Here is a 19064-nt window from a genome sequence, read left to right on the forward strand (position 1 = left end):
ATACAATGGAATAACTAATGAAAATAAAACATGAACACAGATTTAGGGTTGGTCCATGGTATGCTTCAACTAACACTTTCAACTTTAGGGGACTGACATAGAGACAATTAGTGATTACTAACAGTCGTGGCAAGGGAGCAAACAGCCCAGTTCCAGTCACAAATATTCAAAGGCAGTGGTATCAGCCAATCTGACCCTCTGACGGCATCAACCTCCCTTGCTTCCTGCTCATTTTTCTGACTTGGTTTCTCAGACTTTTGAATTTCGAAGCTCTCAAATATCCATCCAATATATTTATTTTTTTAAAAAAAAATTTAGTCCAAGTCAGATTTTGTTCTTTGTATAAAATATTCTTTCAGCTATCATGGTAAGTAAGAAGGTTGAGAAGTCTACCCTTCTGGAACTTACAAAATAATTGGAATTAGATGACTTACTTGCTATATATGAAAAAAATTAGATAAATCAGTTAGGTAGCTATTCTAGAGATTCTACTGAGTAATAATAAGGCCTTGAAGTAAAATTTTGGAAGTAAAATATAACCAAGGAAAGGAAAAAAAAAAGTCAAATCTGTAGAATTTACATACTAGTGGACTGAAAGTGAAGAGATGGAGGATTCAGAAACCAATTAACTGGTTTCAGATGGGTGTTTAGTTAAAAGAGAGGCACTGAAAAATTGTTTATTTATAACCAGGAGACTTTTGAGGTTTTATTAATTAGAAAGAGGGGTATGAATACCCTTCTATGGAATAGCTTTTATTAGCAATGCTCTGAATGTATAAGGTGAGGTAGTGTGCTCACTCTTTGCCTCTGACCCAGCCTCAGCCTCCTCTCCACTGTCTAGCTGGGAGACAGGGCACAAAGGGGACCTAAGCACCTTCTGTGACCTGTGTTTGCAGCAGCCTGCTTGTGCTGGCCCATCAGTCATCACATGCATTTCCCCACATTCCAACTCCAGTGAGGTCATACTGGAAACCTGAAATGAACCCCATGGTAGTATTTATGTCAAGGAAACAGGCAAATGCTGCAAATCTAGAATTCCTTCCCTTGAGAACCAATTTATCAGTTGAGCACCACTGAATATTGCTCAAGAAGAGTTCTCTCATGGACCAAGGAATTACTTTGTATACTTGAAGCTGCCCTAAGACCAAAGGAAATCCTTCAAGAAACACAGATCTCGTTCCTGAGACAGAGTTAGGAATTCATTTCATATTTACAGATATGCATAGTTATCCTACTATTTCCCCAGATTATAAAGTCCTGAAGAGCTGGGGCCATTATTACATTTACATCTGTAGTTTGAATTCAAATCTAGGGTAGCACATAGTAGCTTCTCAACAAATATTAACTAAATGAATGGCCGACGTAAATTCATAAGTGAACCAAGCAGTAAGAGGTTTTCTGTTTCTAACTGCAATGACATTTCTGTCTTACCTGCCTTCCCTGGTTGTCAGATCCCCTTTGAACACCCTCCTCCTCTGTCCCTTCCTATGTCATTCTCTACACCTTCCTTCTATATTCCTAATCCTCTTCCACAAGTCCAGTCCCATATTATCATAAAATGACAGCATCAGAAGAGGATTAAGAGACCATCTGTTTCATTGCCCTGATGATAAAACATGATGTAAGGAGTTTAAATTAGTTTTTCCAAACTGCAGAAATATCTAGTGGCACAGTAATGATTTAGACTCAGGACCCCAAAATTTAAATCCAGTTGTAGTTGTTTTGTAATCACTCAGTATAGCCATATAGAGAATGTTGGATAATTCACAAGACTAACTCTCTTGCTCCCTTTTCCAAATAAGGGGTTTCAGAACAACATCAGAGGTGGCAGTCTGGTGGGCATGAAGGAAAGCGCTGTGTGTATTCAACTGATGATCACATTCACTTATTTACCTATTCATTAACACATTTATTTGTATACTCATAAAACATATTTACTGAATTGCTACCCTATAACAGGAACTCTTATAGACATATAAAATAAAACCACTGAAATAATTAGCAAAGGTTTTGCCTTTAAATAATTGCACTCAAGAGGTTATGCCTGATCTGAAATTGTTCCTTGGATTTTTCTGTTCAAGTTCAAAGATATAATGCAAGAATGAGACCCTCTATTCAAGAATGAGAAAAAAACTATTATTGTTTATCAGTGATAGTATTTAAAAAAACCAAGATTTGTAGCTTATATTCCCCTTGAATTCCTATGAATTTCATTCTTTATTCTGTTGGCATCTTGCTTCTTGCTGTCAATTTGTATTTACCAAGTCAAGATAAAAAGGATGCCTGAGGATAATACATCTTTTCTTTTGAATCTGTATTCACTCTCTGAAGATCTATTTTCTTTCCATTCTGTCGCGACCCCTTGCCCGCAAGGAAGACGCGACTCGGGAATCTTCTTTCAGCAGTTTATTCAGGTCTTTAATTATGTGTCTCTGGAAGCTTCTCTTACTACTACTACTACTACTACTACTACTACTACTACCACTTCTACTTCTACTTCTACCTCTACCACTTCACCTGAGCGCCCCAGCCTTGATAAAGCACATAAAGCCCCAATGCACAACTGCCACGTGGATCTTTCTCATAGGGTGTTTTACAGCTACGTGCCAACTCTCCCAAAACAAGGAGTTGTTTATCACAGGCCACAGCGCTTATCAGCGCCATCTTGTAATGGCGACCACGGTCCGCTGACACGGCTCACCACACCATTCAACAAAAAGAATCTAGAGGAAAAAAAATTGTCCATAATGTTAACCTAACCAAACTGGTGTTTTCTCGGTATTTAAGGAAACAGTGGCATTTTTTGGCATTTACTGTATTTATGTAAGGAAGCATCACATTCAGCATATTTCAATAAGGTTGCTAATCTGTGGAAGACTAAAAGTGTTAGGTCATATAAGAATTATTTTTAGGTTTTTCAAAAATGATTACTCATTGCAACCATTGCAACTAGTTATGCAACTTGTTTAAGAAAGGCATATTCTATTCCTAAATCCTGACAATAATCATTTCATGAATGAGAAAAATTGGGTCAAATGCATGGAAGGTTGATGTGAAGGAAGATTTAAGCCTGGTTCTTGATTAAAAGGTAAACCTCCGTGTTACCAGTTATACTACCATCCTGGGGCAAGGGTAGCAAAACACCGAAACTGAATGGCTTATAACAACAAAGGCTTATTATACAATAGGTGTAGTAGCCAGAAGGTGGAATTCAAGGCCTCATCAAGACCATGCTCTCTCTGAAGGCCCATAGGAGGAATTGGTCCATTCCTTTCTCTAGTTCCTGTTTTGCTGAGCATCCATGGCTTGTAGATGCATTAAGTTAATTTCTGCCTCCTTCATCATGTGGGGCTCTCTATATCTTTCTCTGTATCACTTCTCTTCTTATAAAAGCATCTGCTCCCTGGCCATTGGATGAGTAACTTTTCTCTTTCACACCATTCCACCATGATGTTCTATCTCACCTAAGGCCCAAAGCAAGGAGCCAGCCAAGTAAGGACTGAAACCTCTGAAATCTTGAGCCAAAATACATCTTTCCTATTTTAAGTTGTTTGTCAGATATTTTAGTCATAGTGACAGAAAGCTGACAGACACAGACAGAGTTTTGAGGGAACACCTCATTCAGTGCACCAGAAGAGCAAATTCTAAGTGGAAATAAACTGAGTCCAACCTGTGGTTCACACTGCACTTATATCTTTTGGTATTCACCTCCCTCCATATTAGTCCAAACTGGATAAATCTGTTTTAAGTGTTTAAAACCCACTGTTGCTTTGAATACTTGAAAACCTCCCACATAGTTTTAAAAGATCCAATATCCTACCAACCTGTGAAATGCTTCTTTATCCTGGGGACAAATGTGTTATTCTTTATTTTAAATGACAGAAGAAAAATAGAAAATATCTTCCATCCTTGGAAACTAACATAAAGAAAACAGACTCTGTGAAAATAACATGTCTTGACTAAGTTAACTAAGGAAAGATGGACAAAGAAAGTAGTTTTGATGGTATAGAAATGCCCACGTTTCCATAGGGATGAATGATAAGCACACACAAAGGAATACTGGAAAAAAATCTTTTTATACTTTCTTCTTTTGCTTTATTCAGTAAACATTCATTTTGACAGGTCCTGTATTATCAGAACGTTAGAATTTTTTACACCTATATTTCAATGGAAAACTGTTTCCCATTCTGGGCATTTTCAATTCATAAAATAAAAATTTTGGAGAGTTTGCTAAAATTTTACCGATTTTAAATTTTATGCAAAAATAATGCTTCATTTATCTAGAATTACTAGAACATGACTTTTTCTTTACTTTGTACTAACACGGACAAGGTCAGTTTAACCAATGTTTCTGAGGCATATATAACAGCCTTATTTCTGCTTTCTTGAAGTCTGCAAAAGTTCTGAATGAGTTTGTTGGCTGCCTTCTGGCAAGGTAAAACTAGTGCTAGAGGTCTCATGCTTACGTAGTATAAGGAATTTTATCCGAGCTTAGTGAGAGAACAATCAGATGCCTGAACTACTAGAAGGATGAATCGTCTATAAGGTTTGATTCGCCTGCTGTAAACCCTGACAAGTAAAAAAGAGCTTAAGTGAAATCCATTTTCACACTTCTCACAGCTTCAGAAAGATGGGTAATTATTAGTTGGAATAACTATTAGAAAATATAGGATTCAAAATAAACCCATCATGCATTGGCTTCCCATATTAATTCTCATAATTTCATTTAGGGAATGATTAAGACAATGATTTTGGTCTGGGGATGTAGCTCAGAGGTAGAGTGTTTTCCTAATGTTGTAGTTAGTTTTTTCACTGCTATGACCAAAAGACCTGACAAACACAATTAGAAGAGGAAAAGTTTATTTGGGGACTATTTCAGAGGTCTCAGTCAATAGATAGCAGGCCCCATTCCTCCAGGTTCATGTGACTCTGAACATTTTGGCAGAAGATTGTGGTGAAAGGAAGCAAGCAGCTCAGGACATTGCCAGGAAGCAGAGAGAGACTACCCTAGACAGATACAAAATACATACCCCAAAGACCACGCCCCCACCTCCTCTAGCCACATCCCACCTGCCTTCAAGTTACCACTCAGTTAATCCCCATGAGGGGATTAATTTTCTGATTGAGCTAAGGCTCTCATAACCCAATTATTTCACTGCTGAATGTTCTTACAGTGTCTCATTATGAGCTCTTAGAGGACATCTAATAAAAAAACTAAACCATATCACCTAATACACTCTGGATTAGATACCCAGAAACACAAAAAATAAATAAAAATAAAAATATGTAAAAAAATGATTGCTGGGCAGGGAATGTGGCTCAAGCAGTAACTCGCTCGCCTGGCCTGTGCAGGGTGCTGGGTTCCATCCTCAGCACCACATAAAATAAAATAAAGATGCTTTGTCCACTGAAAACTGAAAAATAAATATTAAAAAATATTCTCTCTTTCTCTCTCTCTCCCTCTCTCTCCTCTCTCTTTAAAAAAATAAAGGATTGCTCAAAACATGTAGCTCTTAATTATACTTACTATGACCTTATAGCTTCATTTTATAAAGTAATACTATTATTTTTCCCAATTAAAATCAGTGCAGTTCCAAGTAAACATTTAAAAATAAAATTAAATTAAGAAAAACACCAAGAAGAAAATAAACACCATTCACATTTCCATTTCTCAGGGACATATATTATTATATTTTATATGTTTTTTCAGGCTTCATAGACTGGTATTTTTTTGAGAGATTATTAAAATAGGCTTCATATTTTCTTTACCATTTTTCTATATTTAGTAATATGTGCTTGTATTGTTTATGTCTTCTGTTGGTTATGTGTTTCATATTCACCCAGATGTTGTTAATATTGCCTATTTTATAACATGATTTTTCAAAGTATGAAGTATCTATTTACCACTTCTCAGAATTTTCCATGATACTATCACAAAGTAGGGATGAGGATATTCGTGCTCCTGCTATAGCACCAACATTTCTCTCAATTTGTTTCCTCTACCTTTGGTGTTCCAGTCTGTAGCGCATGTGAGCTTACTTCACATGTCATTTAACACATTATGTGTTCTCCCCAACTCTTCAAGTAAACCCAATGAAGTTGTATCAGATTTATTCAGTGATATTTCATACTCTCTGGAACATCATTATTGGGGTCTCTGTACCCCATTTTGAGAACCACTGGTGTGATTTAAGATTTTCTAAAAACAGTTGGCTGAATCAGCAATGCAACCTTGCTATAGAAACTCTGCCCTGAGATGCTCAATTTAGAATGAGAGTGGGAGGCTGAGAAGAGGCACATCTATGTTATAAAGTGACAAAGAGAAGGCATTTATAATTTCACACCTAAGGTCTTGGTGGTGGTGGTGTTTTTTTTAATCATCTTTACAGTAAATTCTATTGTTTAATATATGGGGGAAAGATCAATTTATACTGAGGTTGATGTTAGTGTTGCTGTTCACATAATCAAGTGTGATTGTTATAATTACTTTGAATAATAGCAACTTTTCAGGACAAATTTCCTAGCTCTAGAGACAAAATAAGACAAGGTCCTTTCACTCTTAAGGAGCTCAGAATTAGTGGGAGATATGTAAACTGTGTGTACATCTCCTTCCACTTATTTTTAGCTCTTGTCTTACACATATGTATTGAAGAAAGCCAGAGAAGATTTTGATGATATAATAGCTGGGATTAGCTGGGAAAAGAAATGTCCAAAAATAGACATTTGCTGTTGGGTAGTAAAGGGTTGTTTCCTGAGACGAATGGTGGGGGAAAAATTCACATTTAGAGATACAAAGAATAAAAGGAAGAGTTAATTACAAAAATGGCTCCATTTTCTATGCAAAGGGTACAAGAATATCAGCAGGATGAAGAAGAGCTAGGGAGAGAAAGGAGATTAAAAGACAAGTTCCTTTTGCTCTTAAGGAAGACAGAAGTAGTGAGAAATATGTAAGCTGTATGTACATCTCCTTCCATTCGTTCATAGCTCTAATGATGAACACCTCAATTCCATTCTCAAGTAGGTCGAGAATGATCAGATTGAGAATATTCCCATGAGAATGGCTGCTGAGGAAAACACCGTTGAAGGTGATTAGAACTGAAGAGGGGAGTGTTTTATACAGATTGTGTCACGTGGAAGTCGAGATTGCCCAGGATTTAAGAAAGCCTAAGGAAAACCCTGGGAAGGTGAAGAACTCAGATGTCTGATCATAAAGGAAAAGAAACTTTGAATAAGGCTATAAGTACACAATTCAAAAATAAGTAATGAATAACTAGAATGACAATCTCTCTACTGTTCAACAGTTTTAAATTGAAGTCTTTATAAGAGGTCAAACTTCCCCACTTAAGTGGATATGTCATAAGTGGCAGAAATTCAGGTTTCAGAGGGTTGATTTCTCAGAAAAGGTGTTCATGACTGGAATTTTTTCTAATACAATGAGTATTCTAGATTGTGTTGTAGAAACAGCAAGAAGGAAATGGCCTATGACAGAGGAAAAGCCAATATGGATGGAGAAGACAGTCTAGAAGATTATAAAGAACCTGAAGGGCCTTTGTGTTGGTCAGTGATGGTGAACTTGGGAACCTGAAGTAGACAGTAAAGCTATATTAGTGGAAATACATTTCAGGGTTTCCACAAAACTTTAGTACAAAGTTATTTTGTTGCCTAGAGGACATGAAAATTTTATGGTACAGTTCATTGGACCAAAGTCTTCAACTCTTCCTACATCTACTTCTTCATTGTATGAGTAGGTAACTTGGAAATAAATTCCTCTGAATTGATGAATAATTCTATTTTCTGAAGGACTCACTTACCTCCAGACACACACTCTGGGGTGAAGGAGATGTCATCAAGGGCAATGAAGATGTTATCATTTCCACCCAAATCAGCTTCAAATGCCACTTTGAAGGGACTGTTAGTAGAGAGAGGTACATGTCCATACATCCATCCAGTTCTTTTATTTCCAATCGCTGACCATACAAGGATGTTTAGTCCCGATTCTTCAATGGTATACACCTAAAAATGTAATAACAATAAGTAAAACAACATCTCTTTAGGACTGGTTGTTAAAGGTAGTGGGGCATCCAGCCAATTGATTAATGAAAGAATGACAACTCTGTCAGAGGAAAAGCTTAATACACTTCATACCAATGGTGATGGAATCCATCAGGGCGGAGTTCCATTTCTCCAGATATGAGTATTGAACACCAGAGAAACATCAAGGCAAGCGTAGAAAACAAGTGTTATTTAAAGGACAGAACAGAGATAGACTTCTCTGCAGAGAAGGGGCCCCAACTCAGGTATCCAAAGAAGTGGGAGTGTCATGTTCCTTTAATATATTTAAGATTTTTCTCTTATGTTATTCTTCTCCCTTTATCTTGCATATGTGACCAGGCACCAAAAGATGAACCAAAAGGTCGAACAAAACCTTCCAGGGGTGCCTCTCTGTGTCTGCTCAAACAGGCAGGAAAGGGGCCACCCGGGAGGTGCTCAACAACATTTTGGGAAGTACAGTGTCCTGTAAGCAGGCAACCCTGGCAATGGTGGAGGAGGAAGGAAAAGGGCTCTGGAGATATTAGCTGAAATCAGTCCTGCAGAAGCAGCCTCCATCCCCCCAGACCCAAATCAGCTTCCATCTTCCCGATTCCACCTCATCCCCTATCTACACTAACTGCCTCTCCTTTGTTCTTGCTTCATATTGAGTCCAGTATTTTCTCTCTGTAGAAATTGTGGGTTACATAGTGAGTAATGTGTGTTATATTATCTTGGATTTTGTCATACCAATTTCCATATACCATCTAAAAAGTTATAAGAGATATAAAACTGAAATGTGTCATTGCTAAAGAACTTTGCCTATGTTAGTCTGTAGAAAAAGAGGAACCTTAAAATAAGTACATATGAGAACATACAAGTCATTTCAGAAACCAAAGTAATATGCAGAAAATATTTAACATTTGACAGGTAGAAAAAAAAATCTTCCTGGAGTAACTAACATCAATATTCAGCACTAAAATGAAAGGATTAAAAAAATCTCATACATAAAAAGTGAAATATAAATGGAATTAGCTTTGAAACTAACAACCACATTAAGTTCTAGTGATTTTTTAACAATGAAAGCAATTTAGAATAAAGTGAATAACAACATAAAAAAATCAATGCTACTTCTTAGCATTCTTCAAGAAGTTCTATAAACAATAAAGAAAAGAGTAAGATTGAAAAATACACACATTATGGGTATGTAACTATACATACATATATGTAATGTGTATGTAACTTTTTAATATATATATATGTATGTATGGGCATGGATATATATACACACATATAAAGACATATATCACATACACATATATGTATCTTGATATATCTACATATCTATCTCTCTATATCTATATCTATATCTGTTTTTTGCAGTGCTAGGGATTAAAGGCATAGCTTCATGCCTCATGCATGCTAGGCAAAGGCTCTACCACTCAGCAAGAACCTTAGTCCAAGGTATTTCTATATTTCTAATTCCAGTTAGTTATTTCCTCAGTTGATTGCTAAAACTATATACAATGTATATGTAATATTGAATTATGTTGCCTATATATGGCTTGTAATGTACTTCAGCAATAATTCACAAAACCCTTTCTTTAACATGGGGAAAAAAGAACCAGAGGAAAAAAAACATATCAATATAAATTTTGTTCTATTGTAATACTGTTTTTTTCCAATAACCTTCTCACCTACTGAAAAAAAATCAAACTTTTTCACTTTTTTTCTTAGTGTCAAAATTTGTATGTAGGTAATTTATCTTATAAATTTTATCCAAAATAATACCACTCATCCTATTACATATGATGATATTAAATTGGTATTCTAGAAACAGTAACAAGAATCATCTCCAGAGCTATAAATTAAGCATGCTGCCAATGCCTACCAGTATAAAAAGTCTAAGATAAAGAGAGAAATCTAATTGTTGATGGAAATTAATCAAAACAAAAATAAACCAAGATTTTTTCAAAGACTAAGTAAAAATTGAAAAACTCACCCAAAGTTTGGAAACCTGAAATATGAGAATTTAACACTATAATAATCAAATTGAACATCTTGAAAGAGCAGTTATTTGCCAAGCAAAAATCACTTTTTATATTGACACTTCTCTTCATGAAATAATTCAAGATTTCCCCTTGACATCATGTGCTCCCCAGAATGACAGTCCCCCATGACACCCCCTATATGCTCACATTGCAGAGGCTGGCAGCCTCTTCCCTGATGTATCCCTTCCTGCTGCTGATCTCTATCTCCCAGCCCCATCCATGAATCTCATCCAAGGTGACAGGTGGCTTCTTGTACCAGGGGAATAGGAGAAGGAGTAATATGATCCTCTCTCCTTAAGACCTCCAAAGAAATCATTTGAAATTATAAATTTCCCCTGGGCAATATTCTTGGACTTTTAAGTTCTGCTACGCATTGACATGCTAAGAGTCTTTCCTTTGAAATTAAACTGTCACAGAATAAAGAATTTAAACACACACACACACACACATACACACACACACATACACACACACACAGAGAGATTTTTCAAAGACTTAAGTAAAAATCGAAAAACTTTCCTGAAGTTTGGAAAGCTAAAATGTAAGATTTCACTACAGTAATAAAATTGAACATCTTAAGAGAGCAGATATTTGCCAAGCAGAAGTCACTTTTTATGTTGATACTTCACTTAATGAAATAAGCTAAGATTCAACATGAAAGGAATTTGGGTCTGTTGACTATTCCAGGTCTTCCCTTCAATTACACAGCTCAGTCTTCAAATTCATGCATTTGTTTTCCATTTCTTAAAAATTAAAAGAAGTTTTCAATTTAATTCTCAGATAACAGGACCACTGAATAGAATATAACTAAGGTGGGCTTTTTTCTGCACAAATCATGGTTATATCAAAAATATTTGAAAAGGAATGACTTCATTATCTTCATTTTAAATGCCTTTTTCTGAAAAATAAAAACTCAATTTAGAAAAAGAATTTACTTGAATATGTAACCCCAATGCTTTCTGTTTTCCCCTAAATTATAGTATCTATGCATTTTATGTATTAATGTGCTTATTTTTACTATATTTACAATTTGTATTTCTCTCTGCAATTAGTCCTTTTAGTTTTCAATCTATCTTATATGCTCTTTCCAAATCCATTTTCTTCCATTGTGTTCTCACTCTACTTCTCCAAATTCCATCATGACCCCTATCCCAGTCGTGAGCATTACACTCTCTAACATGGTCTACATTTCTAATCCCATTGTTTGACCACACCATTATTCCAAATTAATTCTGGTCAGCTGCACTAACTCATTACTTAGTTCAACTAAAAATTCTGAGAAGTTCATGAGTTGTTTTAATGGTAACATATATTTATAATTCACCAATACATGAAATTGAATAATTCTGTGCTAAGTGTTTCTTTAGGCATAGTGCCAATGGAAAAACTCAGACTATTGTTAAAGAACTCCACATAATGCCGTTTATTCACTATGACTAATGGGAAGTGCATGAAAGGCTAAAGTTATAATGTATATTTCTTTCTTGCAATGGAAATAACATTCATTGTTTTTATGAGGGGTTTTTCCATGATAACTCTCAAAAGATTTATTTTTAATAACTTAAAAATCTGTTACTTTGAAAGAGCAAAATGGCTAATATTCTTGAAAAATAATTGATTCTAATGTGATTTGTTTCTAATTTCACATTTGATTAAATAAATTTTACTGTAAAGCCAATTCATGTCACTGTAATAGTTTTTTTATTTGAAATAGCTTTCTAAAAAAATCAATTGCTGGATGAACTTACTGTATATTTTAAATTTTGTTGAACATAGGCACAATAATATATAAATGGTTAACATTATATATTGTCAAGTAACAATTTTTATGCTTATTTTAGAAATGATAGAGAATCAAGGAATATACAAGATACTAAATGATAATAAACTTTATACTGTAATAAAGTTGTATGTATTCAAATATGATAAATGAAATAACTGCTTCTAATGTGGTTCAGGAAAAGTTGAAAGAGAACATACTAAGTCAAAACAGGAAAAAATAATGAGGTCACCTACTACAAATTCTGTAATATTTTCCAATTAAATTTAAGATTTTTTTGACAAATTCCTCAGCATTAATTCAGAGATATTCTTTGAAGGAAAGCATTTGACAGATATGAAGAGGTAATACAAAATAAATTTCAGAATAGGAGGGATATCAGAGACCAGCTACTGCAGTAATATCCATATATTTAAGTGGCCTAGGTGAAGGTTTGAAAGGAATTGATTAGAAGTTCCTCTCCTGCAGCTATTCAGAAACTCCAGGAGGCTTTGACATTGAAGGTGGATCACTGGCACTAACTTGGATCCTTTGAGTGGACACCTCAGGATATAAGAAATACTTCATCCATTTCATTAAGTATTAAGCTCATTAAAACTAATGTATGAAATGCATCGGTGAGAGGAAAATATTACTTTACTTGGCCCCCAGCTGTTCTCAGCTCTTCTGCTAGGGCTATGCTCTTTAATCACCACTGACAGGGCAAAGCCATGAACTGAACAACTGCTTCATTCTTAAAAGTTCATAGTTTCTCATGGTTTAACTTCAAAATACTCAAATTTTATACAAGAAGAAAGAAAACATCAAAAGTAATAGAAAAGGGACATTTCTTTAAAAGTAAGAGATCATGTTTTTAAAATAAAAGGAAAAGGTGTGGAAATAATAATAATGCTTCCCATGTTAATGAAATTTAGCCCATTCACAGACTTTGTTATATGGACCTCATTTATATACGTGACTAAGTTAATTGCTTTTCTATAGTTCTGGAATTTGAGAAAGAGAGATTAAACAATGCATTAAATATGTATAGCACAAACATAAAGTTTTTGGTCCAGCATGCAAAGGGCTTGGAAATTGTCCAGCCCTCACCAAAAACAAAACAAAAAACGAAAACAAAAAGCAAACCTGAATAATCTGAAAATCAACAGTTCTTAGATCCCTCAGAGAATTAAGGCTGCAGAGAAAACCAATGCCTCTAAAACTGGGGAGAGCAAGAGGCAGACACATTGAATCACCATGACCTAAACAGGAACCCAGGAGCAGATACCCTCAAAGGCATTTACACCAAGGTAGAGACATCGAAAATGTAATTGATGAACTATAAGAGATTCAAAAAGAGATTCAGCGTAGACAAGTTTAAAAGTTATACTCGAGGGGTGAATTCTTAGGGAGACTCCATAATTAGTGAGTTTTCCCTTCAGGAGTCTTACTAGATTCTTACAATGAAGATCAGGAGGGGGAAAAAAAATCTCTTTGGCAGGCAAAGGGGGAAAGCATTTAGGGAAATCAACAATCACTTTAAATGAAAATTCAGAGGCTGGAGTTGTGGCTCAGTGGTAGAGTGTGCACTTTGTATGTGTGAGGCACTGGGTTCGATCCCTCAGCACCATAAAGGTAAGTGTCTATCCACAACTAATATCTATCTCTATCTATCTCTATCTATCTATCTATCTATCTATCTATCTATCTATCTATCTATCTATATATATATATATATATGAATTTATATATATGAAAATTCAGCAATAGAAGATATTTTTCAAAATGGAATTAAAAATAAGACCTAACTATATTCTGTCTAGAAGAAATCCATGTTAAATACAGATTAGAAGTCTTGGGATGGAGAAAGATATACTATGATAATGCCTACTAAAAAAAAAAAAAAACCTAGAAAAGTTATGTTAATTTGGGGCATAGTAGACTTTAGAGAAAGGGAAATTATCAGGGATAAAGAAAGAATTTGCTATAGAATGAATACTTGTGTCCTCCCAAATTCACTTGTTGAAACAATCCCTAAAGTGATGATAGTAAGAGGTGAAACATTGGGGAGATGAGGAGGTCTGAGGAATCTGCCTTTGTCAGTGGGATTAGAGCCCATATGAAAGAGGCATGCCTGAGTTTGTTAAGAGCTTTTATTGTGTTAATACACTGCTGTCTACAAATTACACAGTTTAAGATACTTTGTTATTGCAGCCCTCAAAGGACTGAGATTGTTATATGATTTTAAACCGGTCCATTCTCCAAAATGACATGATAATCCATTATATATATATAATATATATTATATATATATATAAAATTCAGTCCCAGTACTTTCCTTTTCTCTTCTCTCTACTAATCTTTCTGCTATTTACTTATAGTTATCTTTTTTAAATTAGTGTCTAAGGGTATATGTGATGGTAAGATTCACTGTGGTATTTTTATATGTGTACATAGGAAAATTAGGTGCAATTCATTTTATTGTTCTTTCCTTATCCTAATCCTCTTCCCTCCCCTTCAATCCTTTTTGATCACTCAACTAATCTTTCTTTATTTTTTTACCCCCTCCCCACCATTTTGCATTAGCTTCTGAACATCACAGAAAATGTTTGACTTTTGATTTTTTAGACTGGCCAATTTTACTAAGCAAGATATACTCCAGTTCCATCCTTTTTCTGGCGAATGTCATAATGTCATTCTTCTTTATGGCTGAGTAATACTCCATTGTATACTTATACCAAATTCTCTGTTTCTATTAATCTATTGAAGGACACCTAGATTGGCTCCATAGTTTGGCTATTGTGAATTGTAGGGCTATAAATATTGATATGGCTGCCTCATTGTAGTATGCTAATTTTAAATCTTTTGGATATATACTGAGGTCTGAGATAGCTGGATCATAAGGTTGTTCCATTCCTAGTTTTTTGAGGACTCTTTATACTGTTTTTCAGAATGGTTGTTACAGAATGGGAGAAAATCTTTGCCACCTGCCCCTCATAGTGGCCATTAATATCCAGAATCACATCTTTCTTAATGGTAAAAAACTGAACAACTCCCCGCTAAAATCAAGAACAAGCAAGGATGTTCACTATCATCATTCCTACTCAACACTCTCCTAGGAGTCTTTGGTGATATAATAGCAGAAGAAAATGTGTACTGATCATGAAGAAATTAAACTTTCTTTTCAGATGACATGATTATCTAGAAAATCCTCCAAATCAACAACAAAAAAAAACCCTAATAAGCAATTGGAACAAGGTTGCCGCCCACAAGGTTAACTTACAGAAAGAAGTTAATGAATTTCTTATGTCTAAGCAAGAAACAATTTGAATTTAAAACAAAGCCATTTTTATTAGCACCAAAAGAAGAAGAAGAAAAGAAAGACAATAATATATAGTCATATGTTGCTTAAGAAGGAGGCAATATTTTGAGAAACATGTCAGGTGATTTTGTTGTTGTGAAAACATTACAAAGTGCAGGTACACAAATCCAAACCGGCAATAAATGAGCTGGGCAGTGGTGCATACCTGTCATCCCAGCAACTCAGAAGGCTAAAGCAGGAGCATCACAAGTTCAAGGCCAGATTTAGCAGTTTAGCAAGGCTTTAAGCAACTTAATGAGACCCTGTCTCAAAATAAAAAGTAAAACGGCCTGGGGGTGTATCCAGGTTCATTAGCTGTAATATGCTTAAAGGAATCACTGTCATATACACAGTCTGACATTGTGTCATTGACCAAAATGTCAGTATATGACAAGTGATAGTGTATGCATAAATCTAATAAAATATGATATATATAATAAATGCTAAAAATGATTAAAAAGATAAATAAAAGGACAGATAATATTCTATGAGGAAGACTCAATATGATCAAGATAAAATTTCTTCCCAACTTCATTATCTATTCAATTCAATCCCAGCAGGTTATTTTGAGACTATCAACAAACAACAAACTCATTCAAAAGTTTATAAAGAAAAACAAAAAAAACCCCAGAAAATTCAACACATGTAGAGGCAAAACAAATTCAGAGGACTGACATTAGCTTCCTGCAAAGCACAAAGAAAGCTGTAGTGATCAAGCCAGTATAGTATTGGTAAGAAGGTAAACAAATTGGTCAATGAAACAGAAATCCCAGAAACAGACTCACACAAATGTAGTCAATTGATCTACGACAAAGAAACAGAGGCCATCCAGCAGAGAAGGGGTGATTTTTCTAACAAAGAGTCCTGGAACAACTAGACTCAATATAAAAAAAAAACAACAAGAAATGAAACAAAAAATCTGGGGGTGGGGATGTGGCTTAAGTGATAGTGCGCTCGCCTGGCATTCACGCCACGAGGTGCTGGGTTCCATCCTCAGCACCACATACAAACAAAGATGTTGTGTCCACTGAAAACTAAAAAATAAATATTAAACTATCTCTCTCTCTCTCTCTCTCTCTCTCTCTCTCTCTCTCTCTCTCTTCACTCTCTCTCTCTCTAAAAAAAAAATCTGGACACAGATCATCTATGTTACATCAACATTAACTCAAAATTGTTTATAGATGTGAGTATCAATGCAAAGTATAAAACTTATAGAACATAACAGAAAATAACCTAGGTGACCTTGGGTTTTGTGATGACTTTTTGGACATAGTACCATGAATGAAACATTAGTACATTCGATTTCATTAAATTAAAAACTTCTGTTGCCTAAAAGACACCAGACAATGAAAAGACAAGCCAAAAACTGGTGAAAAAAATTTATAGCTCATATTTCTTAAACAAGTAGTATAAAATATAGAAAGAACTTGTAAAACTCAAAAATAAATAATACAAATCCCAATTTAGAGCAATGGACAAAAGATCTAAGTAGACACCTCACCAAAGAATGTATTGAGATGGCAAACAGACACAGGATAAAGTGTTCACCATCACATGTCATCAGGGAATTGCAAACTATTTTAAAAAATAAGATACCACTAAGCATATATTAGGAAAGCCTTTTGTACAAAATGCTTCCTAAGATGTGGAGCAGTAGGACCACTCCTTCATGGCTAGTGGGAATGCAAAGATAATACAGTGAACATTGAAGGTAGTTAAGCTTTTGCTTACAAAATTAATAAAACTGAATCTAGTCATTGTGTTACTTGAAATTTATCTGAGTTAAAAACTTCTGGCCACATAAATCCTGCACAAAGATGTTTATAACAGCTTTACTTACAATTGTCCAAACTTATGAACAGTCAAGATGTCTTGAAACAGGAAACGAAACAAATATTGGAAGATCCGTGGAATTCTTTTTCAGTGATACAAAAGCTATCGAGCCACAGAAACATATGGGAGCTTAAATGCATATTTCTAAGTGAAAGAAAGGAAAATACTTGGTACCATTAAAAAAAAAAAAAGAAAGAAAAATAAGTGGTTCCCAGGGTTTTGGGATAGGGAGGGATGGATAGGTAGGTGAAATAAAGGGTATTTTGGGGACACTGAAATCATTCTGCATGATATTGTATATAAAATAATACTTTTCTCAAAACATATATGATGCACAATACAGAGTAAACTCTTGTAAACTACAGATTTTACTTAATAATAATGCATCAATATCATAAAATATCAGCTGTTTAATTATAACCAATATACCATAATAAAGAAAGATAATAGTAGAGACTGAGTAGGTCTGAGGTAGGGAATATGAGGGCGTATCTTTTATGTGAAACATTTATTCTTTGTACTCATTTTTTTTCTGGAGACCTAAACTGTTTACAAATTAAAGTCTATTAATTTTTTTAAAATTCATTTTAAACCTACACAGTATGAAAATAAGAGAACTGGTATTGATTTTTTTTTTTGCTTTCATTTAATCAATTGCCTACTTAGTTGGAATAACAAAAAACGCCTCATCCATTTCAATGTTAATTAAAGCAATTCTTAAAATAAGCATTTGGTCCTCTAAACACATTAACCACTGATTCCTCCTCCTCCTGCTCCTCCTCCTCCTCCTCCTCCTCCTCCTCCTCCTCCTCCTCCTCCTCCTCTTTCTCTTCTTTCTCTCTCTTTTCTGTGTCTCTCTCATACTTTGTATCTTGGATTTTGAACATTTCAAAAGTCAGATGGCATACCATCTCTAACCTTGCTAATGTCAACTACATTCTCTAACTCTTTTAAGACCAAGCAATGTTGCAAGCTCACAGGCAAAAATTATCAAAGTGCCAGGCACATGAAACTATCAGAGGAGGCAATTAGAACTCAGTCATGGCTTTTATAGACCTGGGTCCCTGAAGTACAGGGCATAAGAATGTCATTACAATGCTATAAATTTTTTTTTCTTTAAAAATGAAAATAAGAAGCTGGGGTTACAGCTCAATGGTAAAGTGCTCGCCTAGCACATGAGAGGCCCTGGGTTCTATCCTCAGCAAATAAATAAAATAAAGGTATTGTGTCCTACTTCAACTAAAACATAATAAAAAGAAAAGAAAAGAAAATAATGGAAAGCACCTACTAAAAAAGAGTCATATAAGATTTTTAGAAACTTCTTCAAGTTCTGACTCCATCTTTTACTCCTCTGTGTCTACTTAATGCTCCCTCCCTCCTTTGCCCATCCTCATGAACCCTAGGAAGACTCCCCAGCAAGGGCTTTGCACTGTTTTCTTTTTCCAGAAATATTCTCCAGTGTTCAACTCCATATTTGCATGGCTTACTTCCAAGACTCCTTCAAGTGTTTGCTCCAAGTTCCACACTCATGTTGAGGCCCTCTCTGACCATGGTTTTAAAAATGAACTTGTATCTGCATTTCCCAGTTATTTTACTCTGCTTTACCATGTTCCATAGTCTTTAAATGCACTCCCTGACCTATGTATTATATTTATGAGCTCCACTATAACCTAGTTGCAGAGAAGGCAGGGAGTTTTGTGTGTTTTATTTATTTACATGGCCCAAATACCTAGACCATGGCTAGGCACATTATAGGTGCTTTATAAGCATTAGCTAAAGAATGAAATTGGAAAATGATGGATTGAACAAAGGACTTTAGGGCTGGGGAGGATCTTGGAGAACATCTAGTGTAAAGTTTCCTAGGGAACCCGAGGGAGTAAATGACTGGCTGTCACTCATTGTCAATGAAGGAAGTGAAATAGAATCTCAAGTTTCTCAGTGAGTATTTTCTACCTGAGAAAATTCATCATTTTATTTGAAAAAGAAATGTATCTACTTACAAACATCAGGCCCTGCTGTGAGAGCTTGTGGT

General features: G+C 35.1%; 1 protein-coding gene across 1 annotated transcript in view; it reads right to left on the minus strand.

Moving 5' to 3' along the window:
* The window catches only part of Malrd1 (MAM and LDL receptor class A domain containing 1), a 610752-nt gene that overhangs the window by 128447 nt on the left and 463241 nt on the right, over positions 1–19064 (minus strand). The window contains exon 33 of the mRNA XM_078024684.1: positions 7812–8013. Coding sequence (XP_077880810.1) covers positions 7812–8013 — 202 coding nt within the window. The remainder of the gene's footprint in view (positions 1–7811; positions 8014–19064) is intronic.

Source organism: Ictidomys tridecemlineatus, chromosome 10 (assembly GCF_052094955.1).
Source record: "Ictidomys tridecemlineatus isolate mIctTri1 chromosome 10, mIctTri1.hap1, whole genome shotgun sequence".
Classification (NCBI taxonomy): Eukaryota; Metazoa; Chordata; class Mammalia; order Rodentia; family Sciuridae; genus Ictidomys; species Ictidomys tridecemlineatus.